The 24395-nt window shown below is 49.1% G+C and overlaps 1 protein-coding gene and 1 long non-coding RNA gene across 5 annotated transcripts in view; one reads left to right on the forward strand and one right to left on the reverse strand.

Moving 5' to 3' along the window:
* Nucleotides 1-873: 873 nt before the first annotated feature.
* Nucleotides 874-15630, reverse strand: LOC119144884. 4 transcript variants are annotated; one of them, XR_005103246.1, is made up of 3 exons: nt 15538-15630; nt 10305-12479; nt 874-1184 (listed from the first exon to the last, which is right to left on the reverse strand). It is a non-coding gene; the product is annotated as an uncharacterized LOC119144884 (long non-coding RNA). The 4 variants fall into 4 exon arrangements; XR_005103243.1 differs by lacking the exon at nt 15538-15630 and having other exon boundaries at nt 10305-10944; nt 12366-15181; XR_005103244.1 differs by lacking the exon at nt 15538-15630 and having other exon boundaries at nt 10305-10385; nt 10807-15181.
* The window catches only part of SAMD11 (sterile alpha motif domain containing 11), a 128016-nt gene continuing 118801 nt past the window's right edge, over nt 15181-24395 (forward strand). The window contains 3 exon segments of the mRNA XM_037380763.1: nt 15181-15512; nt 15515-15773; nt 17171-17213. Coding sequence (XP_037236660.1) covers nt 15314-15512; nt 15515-15773; nt 17171-17213 — 501 coding nt within the window. The 5' untranslated portion in view covers nt 15181-15313.

Genomic DNA, 24395 nt, shown 5'->3' on the forward strand with positions numbered 1-24395 from the left:
GGCATGCAGCGGTGGGACGGGGTGATCCTGCAGACTGGGAGCCTCGCTCACTGGGAAACTCGCTCCCAACGGCGGGGGCAGGAGAACCCCTCCCCGGCGTGCGGCTGCTCCCGCTCGGCGCCGGGACCCCCGGGGAGCGCCGGCCGCCTCGTCCCGGCGCGGGGGTCAGCTCGGCGGCGCTCCCCGCCGTAGCCTAGCCGCGAAGGCGAGGCGAGGCGCGGTGCTGTCCGTGTGTGTGGTGGCGGCGCCGCTCGGCTCCCCCCCGCCCGCCCGCCCTCCGCAGCCGGCCCCGCCCGGCCCCGCGGCCCCCGCCGCCCGCCCCCGCTGCCGCCACCCCCGGCGGCGCGGCGCGGCTCGACGGGGCGGGTGGCGGGGCCGCCTGGCTCCTGCGCGCCCCAGTGTTTGCGCAGCCGCCCCCCCGCCTGGGGCTGGCTTGGGGCTGGCTCCAGGCTCCCGGGGGCGGGAGGTGATGATTTTCCAGTGGGTATTTGTCAGGTCAGAGTCTGCGCCGCCCGCCGGGCTCCGCGCCTCGCTCCCCGGGTTATTTATTACCTCTCTCCCCGGCGGCAGCGCTGCGGCTCCGGGGGCTGCTGCCAGCAACCGGCGGCGGCGGCGGGGGCCCCGCCGGGGGGTTCTCGAGCAGCGACGGGCCGGCCGGCCCCGCTCCTCGTCTCGCCGCAGCGCGCCAGGCCCAGGGCCGGCCGTGGCCGCCGCTCGGTGCTCGCGGTCGCCCCGCGGCTCTCGGGCAGATGGCGGGGGAGGGGGTGGGGGTGCGGCAGTAGGGAGAAGGCTTTCCTCAGGGCTGGGGGGGGCTGGTTGTTAAAAAGGAGTCTGGAGCCGAGTTGGAGGAAAAGGAATCTAATGTATTTCTATTCGTGATTTGATTTGCTGGAGCTGGAGAGACTGTTACAGCAGAGCATCCCAGCATCCACTGGCGTCCATCAGTTAGCTGAAACTCCTGCTGCCCCGAACAAACTCATCCTTTCCTTAGTCATGAGCTTGGAAGTCGCTGTCAAGCAAGGGAGAAAATGAGGTTCTGCAGACTTCTCAGTGACTGCAGCCCATGCCATTGCACGGCAGGCAGGGAGAGCTTACACTGGTGAGGTCTGTAGCCAGGCAGAGCTGCCCTCGGAGGCTGGTTGCAAAAGGATGAGGCTGCAGCTCACCTCAACACTCATTTGTACCTGCAGGCCAAACGATAGGAGTGAGAAAATAGGTTTGCCTGGGATAGCCTTTGAAGGTCTCTGGGGGGGGTGTGCTTTGTCTGTATAGGGGGGGAGGTGGACAGTCTGGACTGGAGAATGGGGTCAGAGCTGTGTCAATCTGGCAACCACACAGTAAACTGTTTCCAATGCAGAACTGCTCAAAATCTGCACAATAGACTGCTATGTGATTTACATTTATTATATTTTTGTTGAGTCACTGTATGTAAAGTTGGATTTTTAAGATAAAATTGAATGCAGTCCCTAGGCTGACCTTATCTGCCATTACTGGCTATGTTCCCAGGATACCTTTAATCTAAGGAACCCCCAGTGCTTTCCAGATCTTCATTAGCATTTCACCCTTATTTCAGGTTGTTTGTTTCTTTGCTTGTGGATTTCATGTGTGCCCAATCAGGTTTTTTCCCTTGTCAGTAGACAGTGTGACCAGGGTCCCTCCATGGGTTTTGTCTCTGGGATTGTGACATGAGTCTGCTCAAAGTGATGAGACAGGAACGCCGTAGCATCGGGGAAGGGCTGGATTTGTTGGCTGACTTGTCAGAAGGAAATGTCCCCGTCTTGTGGAGAATTGCCATGGCATATGGGGAAAATGGTCTGGATGGGGATTCCAGTCTAAGCTTTCCCTCTATGCCTTCTGAGTTAGTCTGTCCCTTGGACAGAGGAGAGTTGCTGACTGCTCTTCTTCCTGACAAGAGCAGGCACTTAAGCCAAATCCAGTGATGCAACTCTAAGGGTCCCCATGTGTGACAGACATGTAACCCACGTTTCTTTTGCAAGGTCAAGCAATTCACAATTCAGTCTTGCTCCTGACAGCTTAACTCCTCGCTATTGTTAAGGTGCCTTTCAGACTTAAACTTCTGTGCTGCTTGCGATGTATTAGCCAGTTAAAAAAAAAAAGTGGGCACTAACAAGCATTTCTCTCTCGCAGTGAATTACACCTCTCATCCTGATTAGAACTCCTTGGACACAAGGGAATACCAGAAGCAAAGTAAATATTCTTTTGTTACTTTATAGTTGTATATCTTCCCTGGTGTCACCTGTCTGGAGATGCACCAGGATCCCTGGAGCTCCTGAACCCCCCAGCCTCCCAGTCTGTTGCCCTCATCCCCACTCCCAAGCAGTGCAAGTATGTCCCAAAAGGCATTGCCTCTGGTTAACGGCGAGAGGAGAGAAGAGACCACTATAAACTTCCAGGATGTGTCAGGGCAACGATTGTTACGGGCAGGTTTAAAGAAACATGCATGGAGGGGCCCTTGGTACTCTGGAGGCAATGGGGACTGCACATGCAGGTGGGGAGGCCAGGGGAAAATGCTAACGAGTAAGAGGTGGTTAGCAGCAGTCAGAAGCTGCTAATTATCCCACGCTCCAGCTTGTTCTCATGAGACTGGGAAACTCTCTCTTTGATCCTCCTGCATTTCATCTTATAATTGGATGGGGGTTCCAGATGTTACTGCTGAGCATTTCAGAGAGCTGATGGAAAGACATATCTTGAATCAAGGGGCCTTGGACAATCCCAGAGGTATTTTCAGTGCTTTGCTAAAGGAGTGGGACACCATTCACCTTCTTGTCCCTGTTGAGTTATTGCTAGGGTTCATTTGTATTGTCCCCTGAATGGCCTTTTCTTTACCATATACATCCATAAGCTTCCACCCTTTTTTACTCAAGTTTCACAGAGAACAGAGCTGAATCTTTATTTCCTTCTGCTTAGAAGAGCTTTGAATTGCATTGAGTTTGTGTCTCATTGCTGCACTTCTGTATGACTATTTCAATAAATGGATTTACTGATTTAGTGGCATTTAGTGGTAGCGACTGCAGCAGCAAGTCTGAAGATGGCTCCAAGAACATCAATGGAAAGGGAATTTTGAATTTGTCATTGCAAATAGGCATGTTGAAAGCCTGATTCTGGCACCTAGACCTTTTCATGAACAGTACATCCAACCAAAGCAAAACAACTTGAAATACAAAGATGTAGGTTTTGTAATAAGTTGCTCATTAATGGGCTACAGATCAAGGTATTAGCAGAAATCAGCTGGGGAAGATTTTTCCTGTCTATTCTAGGAGGAGACAAATCCAATCCCAAAATGCCTGGTCTCACAGAAGCTCAGATTACAGACTGTCATTGCAGGTTTCTTTGGTATTTCCAGAAGAATTTCTCCTGTGGCACAGTACTGGATGAACGGAGAATGACAGAGACTGAGAAAAAAGGTCTATTCGCTTGAAAAAAAGTTACAACAGTTATCAGTGTAGTTAAAGTACTGTAGGTGTAACAGCATGATCTCTATTATTATTCCAAATAATAATGCCTTTCCCCAGTTGAGTAACACAAATAAGATCAGAAAAGTGCCTCTTTTGGAAAAGCATCCCAAGTGGGAGTTATGCAGTATGAAATGGCTCTATAATTTTAATGGTACATTTCTTGGTGCACACAAGCCCTGCTCTTGTAACGGTCCCGGGGAATGTCACAAAAGAGGGCATTAGTGTTACTAAAGGGCCAACAGTCTTCTAGGGAAATGTTTTCCATAATCCGCTATAATGTGAAATTATACAGTGCCTAGATACCATAGTGACATAGATAGATAGATGGGATGTGCCAGATACTCCCTGTAACAACGTCTTGAAGATCTCCTTATGGATGAAAACACCCAGTCACACACTTATCGTCAAGGCTTATAGCTCCAGATGGAAGAAAAGCTGCATTCACCCAGGCATGCACGTTCTTGTCTGTCTTACTTGGCTGTTGACCACAGGGCACTGCACGGAGCCGTGTCAGCTTCCAGGACTGCTGATAAACAGGAGACTGGGACCCATCATCCCTGTGTTCTCATGAGGCAGAACAAGAGCACAGAGGGGAGAGTGTCTCTGTCCTCTGTAAAATGTTGTGTTTGCCTCCTGAGATAAAGGTTAAAATGCACAGAAGAATCCTCAGCAAGGGGTACCAAAGGTAACATCTCTGGTGGTGCTGAGACACTCAGGGAACAGGGATGGGAAACCTCTCAGCCCTGAGCCACTCCTGAGTTACAGTTGAGAGGCAAGTGGTGGAATCTAAAACTGGTTCACATCTGCAGAGTCTGTGAACGCACTATGGGTACCACAGTCCTTGACTTCTTGAATATGAGCTCTGCTCTGCAAAGAATATGACAGGAAGCAAATACTGAGGAATTTTCAAGTATGGATGGCTGGAAGTTAACCAGACACTTACTGTGCTGAATCTCCATAATCAAGGGCAGGCTGTCTTGCTCCTGCAGCTGAGATTTGGGGCTGGTTTTATGCATTTTTTTGGGGAATCTTTTTTTCTTAGATGATGTGAATGTCTGAGCACTGGAGCACAAGCTGTTTCTAGTAGGTCATGCAGATCTCTTTCCCTGCTTTGTCTTGATACAGTCGTTCCTAGCTGCTGAAGCCATTTTGGAGCTTTCATGCAGCAGTGGCTGCCATTAGCTCAAAGTGAAGATAAAACTGCACTGCTGAACAGGGTCTAAAACTGTGCAAAAAGGTGTGGGGCATGCACAAAACTGTATCTTAGTTTGAATGATTGCTTGCTTGCTTGCTATTTTCCTGCCACCACAATAAGCAGGACTGGGGCCTATGCCTGTGCTTGATGAGACTCCTCCAAAGAAAACCCCCTTGGTGATTCATTTAGTTTAAACCCCTTTTTTCTCTCCAGTAGAATTAAGGATCTGGACAGATGTCAGCCGTTTTGGAAAGGACTCCTGAGTTGCTGTCCCAGAGTTGGCCTTGCGACTTCTAGTATCTAGAACCTCCTCCTATTGTACCACACCAGACATCCTGACAGCAACAGCATAGGGTGTTTCTTCTGTGAGGATGGAAGCAAATGGTAGGGGCATATGCAGACTATGAGCATTAGCCATGGGGACCAGGAAACTAAGGGAGTGAAGGGAGGAGAAAGAATGGAGGCTCAGCCCAGAATAAAGTGCATATAACATCCCTAACCAAGCCCATTTACCTGGATTTGCACTGTGTCCTGGACTTCTCAAGGTTGACGCTAATAGGGTCACATTCATGTTACAGAGAGAAATGAGTGGCCTGGTTTGCATTACTGTATTTCATGAAGCAAACTACAAATCTGATCAGAATGAGGTATAAAATTGCAGATGTATATAGCCTCTGTGTGTGTGTGTGTTTATGTGCACGTGTGTACAAACACACAGATTACTTCCAAGAAGCACAACGTATTTGTGGTAGTCTGAAGGTTAATCCAGACTGGGACTTGATTTCCATATTCATTCACTGAGAACCAATACAATCTTTGTAGTAAACAACAAAACCCCCAAATATATTGGAACAATGAGCATTCCTGCAGTCAAATACAGCAAATTCCCTGATGAGTTATGCTAGGTCTACTCTCTCAGGTATTAGCAGGAGAGAGAGGGAGAATCTTGCACTCAAAAACTTAAAGATCCATAAAGATTTTCTTTTTTTTAGCAAGTAATAATTCTTTGGAAATTAAGGCTAATTAAAAGCAATACCATCCCAATAAATGCATTCAGTTACTTTGTCAAGACAATTTTATATTTGTTTCCTATGATGTTGCCACGTGCATCCTAATCAGTGTTTTGCTGTAATTGTAATTAGAGACCATACCTCAGAGGCAGACTCCTTAAAAACTGAATGAAAGTAACAAGCGGTGGGTGGTAATAGAACTGAGTGTCTTCTGCATATTTACAATGGATTAGGCTTTTTTATTTGAGGGTCAGTGCAGCCTTAACCTATATGCAGTGGTTTGTGGCTAATGCCAGCATTGCTTCTTGGTGCAAAGCATGTGTGAGAAATTTCTGCATGCTTGATGTACTTAAAAGGGAAGACAGGGACTTAAGATCTTTTTCCCGCACTACTCATTTTCCATAATTGGCCCCAACTTCCTCCTAAGTCTTTTCCAGGTAGTGAAAAATGAAATGTGTGTTGGAACCCAGCTTTTTGCCCCTTCAGCTGTTGGCACATCTGTTCATCTGCTGAGGATGAGATGCACGTTACCATATGGCTGAAATGTTAGCGACTGAATTTCTGATGACTGCTTCCATAAAGCCAAACTAATGTTTCAGCAGCATGTCTCTTACCAATTGATATGCACAGAACCTCAGGTTTGATATTTTAGCTCTTCCTCTCTTTTTCAGGGCACAAAACAAAGAAAAATTAGCCTTGTTTACCCAGAATCTATTCTCTGAGTGCACATGCCCGTGCATCTCTATGTGTCTGTGTCTAACACTGGATGGCCCTTGGTGCCAGGCTGTCACTACTACTGTGTGTGTCAGTTGCTACAGGACTGTAGCTGTTCCCATCTTTTTATCCGCAGCTATGGCTAACTCTGTGCTACAGACAACAGACGAAAGGAATAGTTTTTGCAAACAGCACAATGTTCAAAATGCCTTTTTATCCTTTTCTTTTGGTGCAAAACTTTAAAGTTTCTGACCATGTACAGAGTAGTTTTCTAAGTGTGTGCTGACAATGTATTTATTTGCATGTGTGCCTTTTGAGTGTGAAGAGTGAAAATGCTTTGTGCCATGTCTGGATGCAGATTAGTTTTGGTGAAGAAAAGGAAGATGTATGACAAACAAAATCTTTTTCTCCTGCTGTGAACAAAATAGTTATTTCTAAGTATTTTCCAAAGAGTTTAGATGAACAATTTTAGGCATCAGGCATGAAAATTATGCGCAAACTGCATGCTCTGACATTTCTGCATTTGCTGCTTGTGGTGCATTATGGCTCATAATTACTTGGGTTTGCTCAGTGACTGAGCTATTGAACTTGAGAGAAACAGAGCTATAGAAATCTATAGTATGAGATGGAAATGAATGAGGAGTGTGAGCACCTGAAGAGCAGTACTTCCCCACTCTGCTTTACAGAGATGTTTTCTCTCTGTTTCATGAGTGAAGAACCTGAGTTTGGAGTCACTAGGTGAATTGCTGCAGTCACACAGCGACGCAAAATAGGCAGAAATAGAAATGGGAATGCCTGACTCCACATGTAGAAAAGTTCAGGTTTGGAAGTCTGACAAACAAATAAAACTTGGTGCTAACTAGTTGCAGCAGGCAGCTTCTCTTGTCCACAAGCATGCTGCATTTGCTATGAAGCAATGCAAAGGAAGGAGCAGAAAAGTTGCTCATCTTCCAAGGAACTCAAATCCCCATGAGAATATTCAAATGTGTAAATGCCTGCTTACATTTTTAAAAAAAAAATTCCCTTTATTTACTTTTTGTTATTCTTTTCTTAATCTCATCTAAGTTTTTGTTTGATTTAAGCACTCTGTTGCAGTGTAGTCACGGCAACAAGTTTACTTCATTGAGTCTCTTTTTCTAGGAATGTAAGATTTAAAAGAAAAGAAAAACAAACTCAGACAAGACAAGCCTTCATGTGGTCCTGACCCAGCATTTATTCATAGTCATGGAGGAGGTGTGAGTGAGGAGTGAGTGCAAAGTTGTTCATGTGCATTTGTCTCCTTGAGTTCACTGGAGACTCTGCTTGTGCCTGTGACTGTTTGTAGGTATGCCTTTGAGTATGTTGTGTCCAAATACGATGTACATGGTAGAAGAGACCATGTAAGAGTTCTGGTCACAGTGACGCTGAAGTTACAGTTGCCTGCCTGTACCGGCGTTGATCTAGGTAGTCCGTGAAACAATCACAGAGAAAGCACAGCAGCACAAACTTCAGTGAGAATTCCCTACACAAGCGTAGGTCCACGTTGATGGAGCTCCTATGTGATGTCTTCTCAGAGTACCGGTGTTAATTTAGGAACATTTAACTATGGCAGACGGGCACTTGGCTGCAGTCATATCTGAAACTGCAGTATAGACACAGCTCTGACTAGGGCCTATCTGTACATAGTTTCACATTGCTGTAACAGTAATTGTTCAGAAACATTCCTAGTGGCATTTGCACAGCTCTCTCGTGGGGTGCAGTTATACTAGTGGAGAGGTGATGTAAGCTAATCCCACCATTAGTAGGGCAGTGACTACACTACATCAATTTCTAGAAGAGCAGAATAAGAACAATACAAAACCTGTCTGCAGAGATGCCCAATGAACGATTTAAAGACTTTTGAACGTGTTAGCTCTAATTAATGTGTTTGACAGCTGTAAGCCAGCTCAGGTGGTGTGTACTTTAGCACCCCCTAAATTGGTCAAGGCAGGTTCTACCTAGTGTTTAATTTGATCTTTCTAGCATGTATTAAAAGCAGTGACACCTTGATTGCACTAGACTCTTCTGAAACACTACTTCCAAAGGATTAGCTAACAAGGTTCATCTGCCTATCCTAAAAAAAGTGCTGTTTGTCCACATTTGTATATGCATGTGAATTAAGGGAGAGACCCATGGCTTATTTGTCTGTGGCACTGTTTGATGTTGGGATGGCACGCCTAATGTTATCCTCTTTCCAATGATCACAATTTTTTTATTGGTTTAACCCAGCAATAGATTCCAACCATACCCAGATTCTTGGATAGCCAGTTTTTCAGTGTATCTTTTTGTTACTATGATTGTAGGAGGGAAGGCAGGCGGGAAGTTAGGGGAGTAGCACAGAGTATATACACAAGTGTTGGGACACAGCCAAGCTTTAGATTAATACGTGACCATCGTTTCACCGTCTTTTGATACAGTGAGTTTTTCTGAGCAGTGGCGCAGAGTGGAGTAGCACAAACAAAGGCTTTAGAGGAAAGAGAGAATCTGGTGGAAGCTTTCTTCTGCATTACATCTCTGGTATCTCAAGTCTTTCACAACAGTTATGAATTAGCAATAAATAACCTCTGAGAACAGAGGAATAGAGAAGGGAGAAAGATGCATTTTTAATTGCAGTATGCACAAAGAAGCATAGTAAATGCAGAGGGAAGTACAGGGAAGCTGTCCAGCAACTGGGACTGCAAAGGTGGCAGCTCCTGCCTTAGAACGGTCAGAGAGAATGGTTACTATAACAGCAGCTTTGATACTTAAAGCCTTATTCCATTAGTGATTTCTGTAAATGTTTTTGGGTTTTTTTTTTTTACATCATGGAGACATCACTTGAGTGTAGCTAAACTTGCTGTTTCCCAAAACCTTTGCAGAGAAGAGCAATCTCTTGCTAGATTATGGAGAACTGGAACACTGAAGTGTCAAGTCAGTAAAAATTTGCTGTTGGTTTTAATGGAAATAGGGTTGTGCCCTTTAAATTTAAACTTCTTGTACAGATCTCAAGGTTGATTCTGATCTACATAACCCCAAGACAGCTGAACTTCAACCGGTAAGGAAGAGAGATGCATCAGTCCTCCTATCATCTCATAGGTGTTCCAGTGCCATGTCCTCTGACAAGCACATCACAAAGCAAAATGGTCACTTGGTGCACAGCCAGCCTCCCAGGGCAGTTGCAGGGTGATTCTTGCTGTGCAGTATGTGCAGCAGCGTACAAAGGTCTCTGAGCTGTAGGCCAGGTGACTGTTTACAGTGTAACCACTATACCAAGTCAGAGAGAGAACAGAAAACGCGTTCCCTGCATGTGAAGTTACTCATGATTTAGAAGAATGGAGCAGCTAGTTTAGAATTAGTCCTTGTCTCCCAGATAAAACTTCCTTCACTTCTCCCCGACATTTAATTCCTCTAGGGTTAGAGTACTGATCTACTTAGACTGGTCACACAGCTATACAGGGCACTTGTAGGGAAGGTGATTTGGAGGAGACATTTTGTGAAAATAGTTTGATGAGGAGAGAGTTCCTTAAAGCACCATTGACTAGACCAGGCTGTCCTCCGGGAAGCTGACAAAATGCCTGGGTTAGATAGGGATGTATGCAATTCACAGCTCCGGTTTGTTGCGTAAGCTTGTACTACCCTGACACTACTTTCAAGAAAGAAAAAAACTCTCCAAGTTCCATTTTTCACTCCAATAATTGGTTCAAAAAAGCGGTGTTCTGTATCAGTGGGATTAAAAGGGTACAGCTCAGTAGTTCCCAGAAAGCATTTTTTCAGAGGCAAAGCCTTTTCCAGTGTCTTCTTCCCAACCCTCCTCCCCCGAATACCAACCTGGCCCTCCCTGCTCTTGCTCTTGCTGCTGGACTGTCAAAGTATCTCTCATAATGAAGAAGTCTGGCCTGAGGCTACTATTACCTCCAAAACTGATCCCTCTGAGCATGACTCTGGCAGTATGGCTGGCTGTTCACATGCAGTGAGCATAGAGCTGGGCTACACCTGGCAAGGAATGAAAGACAAAATGCAGTGAATCCTGGCTGTTAGACAGCCTTGATGTCCTCTGAGACTGTGAAAGAGACTGAGGAAGGTGTGAATCTGCCTGGCTCAGGAGGTGGTGGTGTGGCTCTCTGGTCTCCTTCCCTGTCTTTTGGTAGGCTCGATGATTTGGGAGGGACAGAGCTGTTGCTTTCCATCATTGATGTGATACTGTCAGGGCAATTATGTGGTAAGATGGGGAAGTGGGGAAAGGAGCTGTTAACTTCAAGTCTTAAAGGTTAACCACCCCGTCTTCTTTGGGGGAAACAACATGATTCAGTTGGATACTACACCAATTGTTGAAAGTCCTGCTTTATTGTCTAAGCTCTTCTGGTGTACAGGACAGAACTTTTCCAGCACAGTTTTGGACTGTGAGACTACATACCTGCTATAATAAGGTCAGCAAGACCAGTGCTATAGATGCTGCTGTGCTGACAGAATGTTGTTATCTGTTCATTTAGCTTAGCTTAGGCAGAGGCTAAGTGGTGCCAGGGACGGCATGTATAGCATCTGTGCTGGAATCCTGCAAAGACAGATGTTCTGGATTAGTTTCTAAACTCAGGCTGGTCATTTTACATGTACCTGGGCATCTCTCTCCCCCCAGCCTCAACCTGTCTTTCCTGTAAAGGGGCAGGGCCTGCATCTGCAATGAATTTTAAAAACACAAAGGACCTTTCATCTCAGTTAGAAACTCTGAAGTTTACTGTCACACATGTAAATAACAAATTACATTTAGGAAGCTTCCCCTCCTTTTACAGGTAGAATAAGGGAGACATATCCAGGACAAGTAGTAACTTATCCTTGAAAGTGGTGTTAGAAAGAGAAAAATCATTATCTCTTAACTTTCAGACCTGTACTTGGAGCACCATCTCTTCTTGTAAAATGCTTTACAGCACAGCTAGCTCTTTGCACTTGTTAACACATTTGACCTGAGAGAAATAAAAGATCTAGCTTTTCTTTCAGTCCAACATGATGTATTCCAGAGGTGGAGAATTAAATGTTGGAAAATGATCACTATGTACTATGTTTACTGTAGTAGTGCCTCTGTGAGCAAGTTAAGAATCATGCTTTCCCTTTGCTAGGTGCCATTGAAGCACACAACAAAAAGACACGGTGATTTGTGCCCCCAGACTTAAAAACATGTCCCAATCCCTCAGTGTGGAATTTGCAAAGCATACCTGGTTCTTTCTCTAACCACATGTCCATGGACTTGCTTGGATCTCTCTGATCTGGTCTCCAGTGGTGAATCTGTTTACACTAATCCTGAAAGCTCTACTGTTAAGAGACTGGAGCTGAACAACATCAGACTCCTGCTGTTGGACTCCAGCATCCAGGCAGAGCCCTTGTTCTTTATATTACAGTGGAGAGGAGCAGGGAAGACTTGTTAGGAACTTTTAGTGCTTGTAAGAGACTGATAGAATCAGCCTGCCTCTGTGCCTCTTAAATCCCCCTAAACTTCACTGAGTTCTGCCAGAACACCTTAGGTCTGAGTGAGAAACCCTGCCTGATCCAAGCCATGCACCTTGTATGAAGCCACCAAAATGAGGCCTCGCTCTTCCACTGCTGGACCTCTACACCGCTTGGCCAGTGTACACCTATGTCACGACTGGCATCAGGTGCCTGTTTTTTTCCAGGAATAAAACACAGCCAAGTAGGTGCTGCCCTTCTAGAACGAAAACTCAGCATACTCAGTTACTTATGACTAGGTCCAGATTTGAACCCAGTTTCTGTAGAGGTAAAAAGCAACTGAGCTGACATGCAGTAGGAAAACCCCATGGCAAGTCACCTTTTCCTTTGAAATAAAAGGTAAACAGAAGTTCTCTGGATTAGGAAAGGTTTCATTACAGCTCTTTAATACAGGCAGACTGGATGGTAATGCAAAGTGCTGTTAGGTTTGAGTGTGCATCCAAACCACAGAGATCTGAGAAGTCTCGAAGTACGTACCATGGAAGGATTTGTTCCTGGAGGATGAAGGCCACTCTTGTTCTGCTCTCCTGTGACCCCTCCTGGAGGAAGCATGGAGACTTTTCTTTGGAGAAGGCTGCGGCCAAGGTTTCTCTGCATTTGGAGATGAAGTTGCCATTAAGGAAAAGAAGTGGAAGAAGAGTAGTAACCCTTGTGGCTGTAAAAATGAAAGAAGGCTTGAGAAAAAAATACCCACTCCCTTGTAAAATGTGAAAAGAAATCAGTCCCATGAAGCCAAGTTACAAAGAAGGTGGAGTCCAAAGGAGGTCTGAGTAGTTCTCAATCCTTTGCAGAGAGCTCTGTCTAGTTCTAGGTGTGCCGGGCATGGTTTCTGGGAGCGTAAGAGCAAGCAGTTCTTCTCACTGTCTGGCTTCTCACCTGACCTCCATCCAGAAGCCACTTACACCCTCTCACAGAGAATGCCTTGTGTCTCCTGGAGCTGCTTCCAGCATTTTCCTTGGTCTAGTGGATAATAGAAAGTGATTTTCCCCGTCATCTTGAGCAATCAGAAGCATTAAGAGTAGAGCCTAAGCCTGAAAGGCTAAATGAGAGGGTTTGATGGGTATGTACCTCATGCCTTCTTCATTAGCGCAAGAGCAAGGATGCCTCCCAGAGCGGCATTTCTTGAGAATAAATAGGCAAGAAACAAGGATCATGGTCAAGTAGCGTCAAGAGAACACTGAGGTTTGGGGCTTGGATTCTATTCCATATCTGCTGAACCCAGAGAGGCAGTTTCCTCACCTTGACTGGTATAGAAGTTCCCCTAAGTGGTCCATAGTGGAGTCTTTGTAGAGAGTGGGTACTTAGCACTGAGAGCTTGGGGGGGAGGGGGTGGTGGCAGAAATAACCACTGTGAGATCTCAGGAAGATCACTGGATGCACAGATGTGAACTCATCACCTGTATTAGCCTGTATTCACTCATAGTGGGACTCAGTACTGCATAACCCCGGTTGTGAGTACAGCATTCATGTTCTCCATCTCAAGCCTCTTTACGCTCAGCTTCTCCACTGGTAAAACGAAGCTAAAGCAGCTTCCTCAAAAAGGTGTGAGGAGGAGGTGGTGTTCTTTCTCCTTGTCTGTGAATGCTCTGAGATCATCTGAGAGATGGTGCTGAAGTGCCAGGGGCTATTATTGCTCAGAAAAGTACCCTGCTAACTATGTCAATGGCTGATTGTCACACCAGCAAGTCCATGTCGGGCTGGCTGGAAGGCAAGTTCAACTTTCGACAAGGTCCCCCTAGTAAGAGAGCAAGTAATGAGACACACCTTGCGACAAAGAACTTCATGGTGGTGTTCTGGGAACTCTTAAGACAGAACCCATACAGAACTCTGCTGTTTCTTCCACCTTGTAAGACTTGTGGGGCATATTCCTTGTACTGTGTTTAAGGAGATATATTTATTTTTCTTTCCCTTCTAGGTGGGATTCTTTCTGCGTAGTCGATCCTACTCTAATATCCAAGGTAGGGGACTCGTCTTGTTGATGTGACAAATCTCTGTAACAACTGTGCAACTTAAGTTTTGGGTCCCGTGTTGTCCTCTCGGGGCAGTTTCACATGGACCTTGTGCCCATGCCTGCCACAGCTCGCAATGGAAAACAAATTTATACCCGTGTCTCCTGACCCTTGCTACATCCCCACATGGGAAACGAGAAGGCTCTGCCCGCCTTCTCGAGGTATTGTGACAAGAGCAGCCTGCCCAGAGAGCAAGCGGCCGGCCCTTCCCGCACGGGAGCACACCCCCCGCTGGGTGCCAGTGCCCCCCCGCCGCCGACGCCCGCCGAAGTCTGGGGCCCCGGGCCGCCCCGCCGGGCTGGCGGCTGCTGGTGCTGGCCGCGCCGTCCGTCGCTCACCCCCCGCCGCCGCCGGCGCGGCGCTTGCAAGCGCCTCTGCTGTTTAAATGGGCCAAGTTGGAGAAGCGGCGGCGGAGGGAAATCTTGTTTGGTCAGAGTCTCTGAACTATACTGTGACTTCTGCGCACAGATCAAGATCTGTCTGTCCCAGCGCGGAGGGCCAGCCCGGGCCTGTAGCCCCACCACAGCGGAGCATTTATGGTCTGGGGCAGAGCGCCCGCCGTGCCGTGGCGCGAGCTCGCGCGGGATATAAACGTGGATGTCTGTCTGTGCACACGCACACACATGTAGATGTGTGTAATGCAATAACATGCTTTTTTAAAATGTGTGCAGGAGTGGAAATTAAACGCCAACTCGCAGTGATCGTAAAGGCTTTGGTGGGAGCGGGGCGAGGCCGCACTGTGCAGGTGGCGGTGGGCGGCCCCCGGGAAACTTCCCCGCGCCCGGGCGGCTGGAGCCCGGCGGACAGAGCTGGGGGCACCGACCGCCCCGCGCCCGGCGGCGGCGGGAGGGAGGAGCGCGGCATAGCGGCGGGGCGCAGCATTTAATTTGTAATTATTGCATATAATAAATAAACCAGGTGTCAGTTTAAAGGAAGGAGGGGGGCAGGGTGAAAGGGGGCTGGGTGGGCGGCGGCGAACCCTCCAGCCTGGTGAGAAGGTGGGTCGATCTAGGGGAATCAATAAGCTGCTTTTTTTTTTTTTTTTTTTTTTTTTTTTTTAACCAAAATAATGTCTACGGCAGCGGAGACCTCTCCGAGATGTCAGGTATTAGTCCAGAGGGGCAGATCTGCGAGCCACACAGCAGCTCCCGGGTCTACGGTACATTAGCCTCTCCGTGGGAGAGGGATCCCAGACAGCTCTGCTTGGGGAGCCAGCCCAGGAGATTTGTTAGCGGGCTGCTCCGGGGGATACCAGCCACCTCCGGCACCCGAGCGCCAAGGTGCTTGTGTTGCTGCTGCTGCTGCTGCTGGCGCGTTTCATCCAAACTCCAGCCAGAGCGGGGGCAAGTTGAACCGGAGACATTAGAGCCACTGTGGTTTGGAGAGACGAGGGCGCACGGGGAGCGCAGCAGCACCATGCCTGCTATCAAGAAGGAGCGACTTGACAGGGAAGAGATGGCCCTGGCAGCTTTTAACCAGCCCATGGAAACCTTACCTGACTATCTCGCCCCTCTGGCTGCCGCTGCCATTCCGGTGGTAACCCCGCACCCGCCGGCTTACGACCAGATCTTCGCCCACCGCACGTACCTGGGCTTCCACGAGACCCACCACCCCCACCCCCCCCCCACCTCCCCGAGGACCTGATGCTGGAGAGGTTTTCCTCCATCCCGGATTTCCAGCCCTTCTTTGACAACGGAGAGCCTTGCATCGAGGTGGAGTGCGGGGAGAACAAGGCGCTGCTCTACATCAGTAAGTTGTGCCAGGGGAGCAAAGGACCCTCTATCCGGTACCGGGGAGAGTGGCTCACCCCCAACGAGTTCCAGTTTGTCAGCGGCAGGGGACGGCCAAGGACTGGAAGCGCAAGCATCAGGCACCACAAGGTAAAGGCGCCGCTCGGCTGTGCCAGGGTCCCCGCGCGGCTCCGCTCCCCCGAGCACCCTGCCTCCCGCTCCCGTGCTCTGGCCGCGGGCCCGGGGGGGCTTGCTGCCTGCGGGCGCTCACACGGGGGGGGGGAGCCCGGGACCTGGTCTCCTGTGGCCGTGCCCCCCTCCCCCGCGCACACGGGTCCCTCTCTACCCGCTCCCCTCACCGAGCGCCCCGGTACCGGGCTCTCCGGAGGGCGGCGAAGTTTTCCGGGCGATTTGGGAACAGTTTTTTGGTTGTGTGTGTGGTTTTTTTTTTTTTTGTGGTTTTTTTTTCTTTTGGGGGGGGGCGGGGGGACGACGTCTCGTGTCTTTTGGAGATAAGTTTCGTTTGGCGCAGGCAGCGTTTGGCCAGCGGACAAATGCCGGTGTGGGGGCGGCGGGGCGCGGAAGCCGGCCGCCCGTGCGTGCCGGCGGCGGCGGGGGAACGGCGGCCCCGCCGCGCCGAGCGAGCCCAGGCACCGGCGGGGCGGCAGGCGGGGCGGAGGGGGTGTTCCCCTCGCAGCTGGGTGGTGCGGGACCTCCGCGGCGCTGGCGGCTGCTGACGGGAGCCTGCCCTGCCTCCCTCCCCTCCCCTCCCGCCCGCGGTGCAGCCCGAGCCAGCGCCGCAGTCCCGGCACCGGGGCCGCTGGTGCGGGCGGCAGGTGGAGAGCGGGGCCGGGGCGGGGGGGGAGCGGGAGAGGAGAATCAGTGCGACACGTAATTAGCTGAGAGCTGGCGGTGTCAGCCCAGGGGTCTGAGGAGTTATTAGGAGGTGACTGACACCTCGCCTTGTTTATTGATCGCCAGAGAAAAGGGGAATAACTTCGGGGGCTGCGCTAATTGTCATTACTCCACTCATCTCTTCTGTTTCTTTTATTTACTGGGCTCCTGGCTGCCATCAGGAAATCTCAATTCCTTTGGGGTGAGTCAGGAGGACTGAGGTTGAAATGGTCGGAGGAGCAGGGGGGGAGGCGCCGAGCGGGCTGCCCCGCTCGCACGGGCCGGCCCCCGCCGCGGGGCTGGCTGCGCGGGTGGCGTGGGCAGCGCGGAGCCCCCCGCGCGGGTGCGCGCAGGCTGCGCGGGCTGGCGGCGGCGCCTTCTGCCCCGGCTCCCCCTGGCTGCGGAAGCGCCGGTACCGAGGCTAGGCAGGGGCTCGCCAGGGCTGCGCTGGTGCTACCTTCCACGGGTTATCTGAATGGGAGAAAGTTCGATGAAGGGGCGGGCTGGGGGGTGGGTGCTGGCAGGCAGGCAAGGGGAGGGGTGTTTGTAGGGAAGGAGACGCGTGCTTCTCCCTCCCCCGTTCCTTAAATACTTTCCTTTTATAAAGATGCTGATCCTTTTTCTTCTTCTTTTCTTCTTCTCTGCATCTAGGGAAAAGTTTGAAGACTCTTATGTCCAAAGGAATCTTACAGGTACATCCTCCAATCTGTGATTGCCCTGGGTGTCGAATTTCGTCTCCAGTGGTAAGATTATTGTTAAACTATGTGCTTTAGTTAAGACATCTCCCCTCCGCCTCCTTCCCTTAAAAAAATCCCTTTGCTTCCGAGATGATGAAACCGTGAACTCTGAGGGCTAGTCGTTGAGTCTGTGCCAGAGCACTGCTTGCACGGCGAGTGTACCCGCAGTCTAGTGGCAAGGCTAGCAGAAGAGGGGTTTGCTAACAGAGGAGGTGGGAAGAGCAGTGTTTGATCTAAAGGATGCAACATACAGTGTGACTGCATAGTTTTCAGGGGGAGCTGTCTATACGCAAACGGCAGATCGTTCATCAGCCTCTTCCTGTTCTCATCCCTTCATTTTTGTGTATTGTGCAGAGGTGTAAAATGGCTAAATAAAGCAAAGGGAATTACAATCGCACCCATGTGTTGAGTCGGAACAGTTACAAGCCAGTAGTGAATTTTGTTAGATAAACTTCAGGAGGAGCAGGCTCATCTTAAACGTTTACAACTTTTACAACATTCATGTCACATATCACAGTGATTTCTTTTATAGATTCTTTCTTTTCAACTTTTGATTTCCTTGTGTTTCTGCTGTCTGCCTTTATCCTAAGACTTCCAAAATGTCTATACAACATCGGTGTTTTCATGAAAAAGATGTTGATGCTATAATAAAAGGCTACTGAAATCACAGTAAACGAAGGCATTAAAAACAGTTCATCATGTGTAAAAATAACCATAAAATACAGTAACATCTAAACAGGATGGCAAAGCTGTTTGTGGAGCTAAAGCAGGTCTTGGTCTGAAAAAAAACCAACTTGAGTATTGCCAGTAGCACTGTGGAAACAGATGCAGGTGGAAATTTATGTCCTTTAACTGCTGAAATCAACTATTTTTTCTTTTACTGTTTCTTTGAGATCAAACGGACAATCTCTTTTCACATGCAGTATCTCTGCAGCAATTTCGCATGACAGAATTGTGAATTTAAATTATTTCTGCATAGTATGTATGTGCATGCGTGCTTATGTATACAAATACATACATTGACATGAGAAGGGGCTTAGAGCAACAACTAACAATTACATAAATTAATGTGAAGATACCATGAAGAGATGCAAGTCTCTTGTGTCTGTTTTGCGTAGCAGCAGTCCATACTAAAGCAGTAACTGTCCACCAAGCTTACGAGTACTAGATACCGCAGCATTGCCATGGTATTTCAAACTCAGCAAGGCAGATAGACTGAAACCCAGCTTTTCCAACGGACTTACGTAGTTCCTCTGACTTTACAGGGCAAAGTGCAACGTGCTGTAATAAGCTTTCTCCAGTTTTGAGCTTTGCATATGCTTTAGTTACCAGTCATGCATCAGAGGCAGCCAACGAGCAAGGGCTCTGTGGACCAAAGTGATGCCACAGTTGCTGGTGGTGGTGAGAAGTGTCTGGCTAGATGATGCTGTACTGGTTGCTTTCTGGGTACCAAGTTGTATTAGGTGGTAGCCAGAATGGCACATTGTGCTTTTCAAGCAGCAACGTTTTTAGGAGTGGTACAGGGATACACTATGCATTTACAGATGGGAAGGCAGCTCTGCATGAAACAAGTGCATTTTTTTAAAACTGAACTGAATTTGAGAAGCTCAGATAGAGGAAAGAAGAGGTTGGTGTAGTTTTGGGAAAGAAGTAAATCCTTCTGGACTTGCCTCCTACAGCTTTCCCAGCTGTGTAAATTAGTTAGAGGGGGGAGACTTTGTGCTGCAAGGACAAAACCCAGTAAGAGCTTTTATCAGAACTCTGCTTCTTCTCGGTGCTTACTGCATATTCTGAATTAGAACATATACCTGACTCAACAATTCACATTTTGAACTGGAAATCTTTTGGTAGTGCCTTGTCATAGCTACATGCACACGTTCAAAACGGCTACACAAGAAGGAGGATTAAAAATTGGGCAGAGTTGATCTTTCCCGATTTAGTGATCATTGATTTAAGCACCACAGAGATCAAAGGGCCGTTTCTCCTCAAACGTAGAAATGATTTGTATTTTATAGCGTAGGTAAGTAGAGACTTGCAGTGCCTGGGTCCTCGTGCTACTGTGTTATCACTGGCAGGGACGGAGGCGGGGAGCAATCCAGTCAGCAGCTGGTTCTACTGCCCCGAAATCGGGCCAGGAACAGGCCAGAACAACCCAAAGCGCTGCCTTTGTCAGGGGCAGGGGGCAAAGCAGAGCAGGGGCAAGGCCAGCTGCTCTGGGCATGTGAATCCTCCTGTGTGCTCGCTGCCGCAGGCACGGCAGCGCTGCCGGGGCTCATCCCTCGGGAAGGGTCACATCCAGCTGCCCCCCGACCAGACGGGAAGCAGCAGCAGCGGCTGTTCCTCCGGAGGCCCCGGGCTCCTTTCGGGGTCGGGGGGAGGAGGGGTTGCGCCGGGGAGGAAATTGCATCGTGCCGCCGACTCGGGTTTGGAAACCGCGGCTGCCGAGCCGTGCACCCCCGCCGCTGGCCGCGCCTGACGCGGCACCAGTGGGGCCGGGTCCTCGCCATAAAACCGAGCCCTCCGGACACCGCGCCCCCCCCCCATTCCCATTCCATTCCCATTTCCCGTCCCAGCACTGACCCAGCCGGGCCGGCCCCCGGCCCCCCCACCCGGCGCTGGCGCCGCGCCGCCCCCGCCGCTCCCCCCCCCCGCCGCGGTGCCGGCAGTGCCGAGGGCGCCCCGGGAAAGCGGCGCCCGGCCCCCGCCGCCCCCCGCCGCCCCGTCGCAGCTCGTTTGCTGCAGCTGCAGACAGCGGCCGGCGCCGGGTCCCCTCCGCCACCGACCGGCGGTTTCCTGCGAGGCGGAGAGGGAGCAGCCGCGTCGCGCCGGCCGCTCTGGCGCCTCCTCCCCCGGCCGCGGCCACGGCCGCCCGCGCGCCGGCAGCCATCAATCAGCGGCGGGGCGGGGGGGCCGCTGCCGCCCGGGGGGACGCAGGGGGATGCAGGAGGGCCCCGCAGGGTCGCTCCGAACTGGGAGGGGGGTGCGGGGGGAAACCCCCGGGCACGGGGGCGCGCAGGAGGCCCCCTCCGGAGGCGGAGAGGGCTCCCCCCGTGCCGCCGTGGGGCCGGGAGGGCAGGGCTTGCCCCCAGGCCGGGTGGCTGCCTTGTCCCAGGTCTGCAGGGACGGGGAGTGGGGTGCTGTGCCCCCACCCCTGTCTCCTTCTGGAGGTTGCCTCTGCCTCTGATTTTCCCCATCCCCTTTTCCCTGCACCCAGGTCTTTCAGATCTGGAGGGGAGAAATGGCACAGCTCTGGGTCCCTGCAGTGTTTCGGAGTGCGGGGTGCCAAGCCTTCACCACCTAAGTTGTGAGCTGTGAACAGGGGCCTTCCCTACATTTGTACTTGCCAGTGCTGGGCAGACAGTTCATCTTGTTTGTAGCCCTGGATGGATTTCAGTCCAGTCTGGTGAAACCCGTTCGCTACGGCATTCTGGCTGTCCCCATCGAGCTGCCCTGTGTGCTCCAAACACCGTTCACGCGTGCTTTCCATCTCCACTTTCAAACCCACAGCCGGGGCACGTCTTCTCAGTGTGCTCACCGGCAGCAGTCTTTTCACCCAGAGGGTGGGGGAAACCAAATGGTCTTCAGAACAGCACTAAAAGCTTTATTCCTAAACCAAATTATCTTAGATTTGTGAAGTCCAGCATGGTGTATCCAGTGTAACAGCAGAAAGGCATTGCTCAATGGTAGGTATACTTCGATTGTTTCCCTTATCAGAGTGTGACCAGTGCTGTATTTTTCGTACTAGTCATGCTGCCTCTGAAAGTGTGTTAGGACTGGACGCTGACTGCTCCTCCTCGTCCTCTTTTCCCACTTTTCTTGGACAGGGTGCCTGTTGGAAAGGTGACCCACGTTGGAGTTTGAGGTTCGGATCACAGGTAAAGAAGGAGAGGCAAGCTTTCAGAAAGCTATTGTGATATGGCCATATTCAAACAAAACAAAAAGCACAACAGAATATTTTATTTTATTTTCTTTTATTCCATCTCCTTGGTTGCATGTCGAGACACACGGTAATTGTGCGTTATTTGGTTAATGACAATGGCAGTTCGTTTGCTTGCTGGGGCTGTGTTTTGGTTTGATTTATATGTGATTCTTTTCATTTGCTTCTCATCGTTGTTGTTTTCTTTTGATGCCCCTGAGGTTAATGCATTAGTTCAAGACTGTCAAGAATGGAAAAAGTAACTGTTTGCTTACTTAAAAACCTGAATGCCAGCAATCAGCAAGATCTCTGTTATTTGGCCCAAGATTTCTGAGCATTCTCCTGTCTCCCTGTTTTCAGAGGTGCCAGGGTGGAAGGCAGCTCTGCATCTCCCCCAAAGCGTGGCTTTGTGTGACTTGGGCTATTGGGTTCTGACTGCAGCTGCATTCACTGCCCTTCCCCAGTGACGCCCTCCTGGCCGTGGGCTGCTCTGATGTTTGCCTGGAAAGCCAGGGATGGAGCTGCACAGGGGGAAAGCAGGGAGATCCCTGGGCTACTGAGTAGATTGCTGCCTTGTGGGGTCCAAATTCAGCGGCTGGCCCAGAAGGAGAGTCTTCCACACTGGATGCGAGTCTTTCAAGAGGACCTTGCTATGAGAAGAGGACTTTGCTTGCTGGAAAATTTAGTTGGCTGCCTGTAGAGGCAGGATTAAGTCTGAAATTTTGCTTTTAACTGAATAGATTAGATTTAGGTTCCTTCCTGAGCTGCTGTGGACTTAAGGATTGGAGCTGGAGAATCTTGGGGTTTATGTGAAGGGGACTGTTTTTATAACTTTTGCCTTCGTGTCTCTGGGGGCTGCCTTATGAATGTGAAAAAAGCCCCTCTGTAAAGCAGACTTATAAAACTCTTTATCCCCCCAAGGTCTTTGGCATAGTCTGTTGATTTTTATTTGTGGTTTCATGCTGATTTGGATTGTTGCTTTTAATCCAGCACATTTTAGTTTAGGTTAGCATTTGTTGGAGGTTTTTTTCCAGTTGGTTGGGTTTTTTTGTTTGGGTTTTTTTTTTGTTGTTGTTCTGTTTTTTAATGGACTTCACTCAGGTGATTTTTACATTTTTTACAGTGTGTGTGTTGCACTGCAAACTTCGAAGTTAAACTTGAATGCTTAACAAGAGTTTGTTCAAAATCTGTCAGGCATCAATCACCTTCAGAGAGAAACTGGAGATGAGGCATGTTGTGCTCTTAAACGGGGTGAGGGACTCACACAACCCATCCAGTACTGTGGAGAGGTGCTGAGTTTGAGTCCACAGCCTTAGCTTGCAAGGCTTTCTAATCCAAGGGCAGTGGGCACGTGTATGTCTGCTTCTCCCTCGGAAGGCTCTTGGGTCATACAGAGGTTCACAGGGTAAAACTTGGAATGGGAGTTGATGTGGCTATAGGAGAGGTGTTCGTAAATGTGTTCTGCTTTGGAAGTTTTTCCTAATGGTCCTTAAACTCAGTTCATGAGCAGGGCATGCTTCAACTGCATGACGATTGTCAGAGATTTGGAAGATGGGTGTTGACCAATAAAATGACTAGTTGTTATTTTACACAGAGGCAGAACAAACCCGGATCAATGGTACTAAGAGTGCCAGCACAATACTGAAGGATTTAATTTTGTGGATTATTAAATACCCTCTGGAAAGGAAAATATTAATTGGATTGCAGTCTTGTGAGTGAACAGCAGAGATGTATAAGCAGCTATAGCTTAGGAAAGTAATTTTATCTTACAGTGGGTTTTAAGGAGTTCCAAGTGGGGGAGGTCTGCTACAGTGCAAGAGCTGTAGCGAGTTTCTGCTGTTCCAGTGAGCAACGATGAGAAACTGAACGCAGGAGATCTTGATGATGGAAGGACAGAGGAAGATCCATCTGTGAGTTCAGTTTAGTGTTTGTGAATAACAAGCCAAGCTAACCTTCCCTGAAAGATGGTGGAAGAGTATTTGTGCTGAGGTTGGCGTGTATGAGGGGTTCTGCTTGGAGCAAGCAAATTTCCTCCTGCTGGAATTCTGTAAGGACTGCAGATGGGGTTCCCTTGTCCTGCAGACTTTTGTGTGGTGTGGATTCCCTGGCAGAGCCAAGACAGAGTGTCATTTCTGGCACCGTGGCGGTATGTTCTCTGGTGGGCTCAGTTGTAGGAGCCTTCAGCCTCCATGGGAGTCAGTTTTACACACTAAGTCAGCAGATGCAGGGTGGGCTTTGCCGCCAGCCCTGCTTGCCTGGTGAATTGTACTGTACTCCATCAGGTCTAGAAAATGTCCTGGTCTGAGGAAGAGAAAGTTGAGCATGGGAAGAAAAATAAATACGTAAAAGCAGGGAAAGCGACATCGTATTCTTAGCAGTGTGTAAAGGGCAGTGTAAAGGTGACATAGGATAAGTAGTTTTGCTGTCAAAATTATTTAGAGATGTCATTAAACTGCTTAGGGCTGTCTCTGCTGCTTCAGGGCACAGACACCTGTTTTAATTTGCAGTGGTCTATGTCCAAACTTGCTGGCCCTATTCAAAGGGGTCAGTGCTAATTTGGAGCCTGTTGGCAAATGCCTTTATTGAACATGGGATCTAAATGGCAGAGGTGACTAAAGGATCAGAATTAACTCAGTCATAAACTTTGTTCATTTTTCTTTTCCTGAGGTTTAAAACTATCAACTAATTTAAGTTTGCAGTGATGATGAACTTTTCAGATGGCTTGTTCTGGTTCAGTTACGGGACAGGGAGGAGAGAGCAGCAGTTCTCTATTGGCACTAGACTTCAGAGAAGAGATCCACTCTGTTTTTAGTGAAGTAATGCTTGGTCAGAATGTTATACTTGCAAAAATCACTTTGTGTTGTCTATATTTTTTCCTTTTTCTGTCTTTCGTTTGTTTGTTTTTGTGGTTTTTGTTTGGGTTGTGTCCTCGGTCCCCCTGTCCCCGTCCCAGTCCCTCCCCCCCCCCCCCCCCCCCCCCCTTTCTGCATTGTCTCTTATTCACAGTCTGTTTTCTTCATCTGGAAGAAGTCTTACTACACAGCAGATTCTTGTTTGGTATCTATTATGCCCTGTTTTCTCCCTTCTTCCTTCTCCATATTGAAATGCGTCATCTTCACTTAGTCAACAGCTGAAGAATCACTGTTCTCACCATTTTAGGTTTTTTTGCTGTCTGGAGGTGCTCACCTTCCTCACTTCTGGTAGATGTCAGTGAAAAACTC

This window comes from Falco rusticolus, chromosome 3 (genome assembly GCF_015220075.1).
Source record: "Falco rusticolus isolate bFalRus1 chromosome 3, bFalRus1.pri, whole genome shotgun sequence".
Lineage (NCBI taxonomy): Eukaryota > Metazoa > Chordata > Aves > Falconiformes > Falconidae > Falco > Falco rusticolus.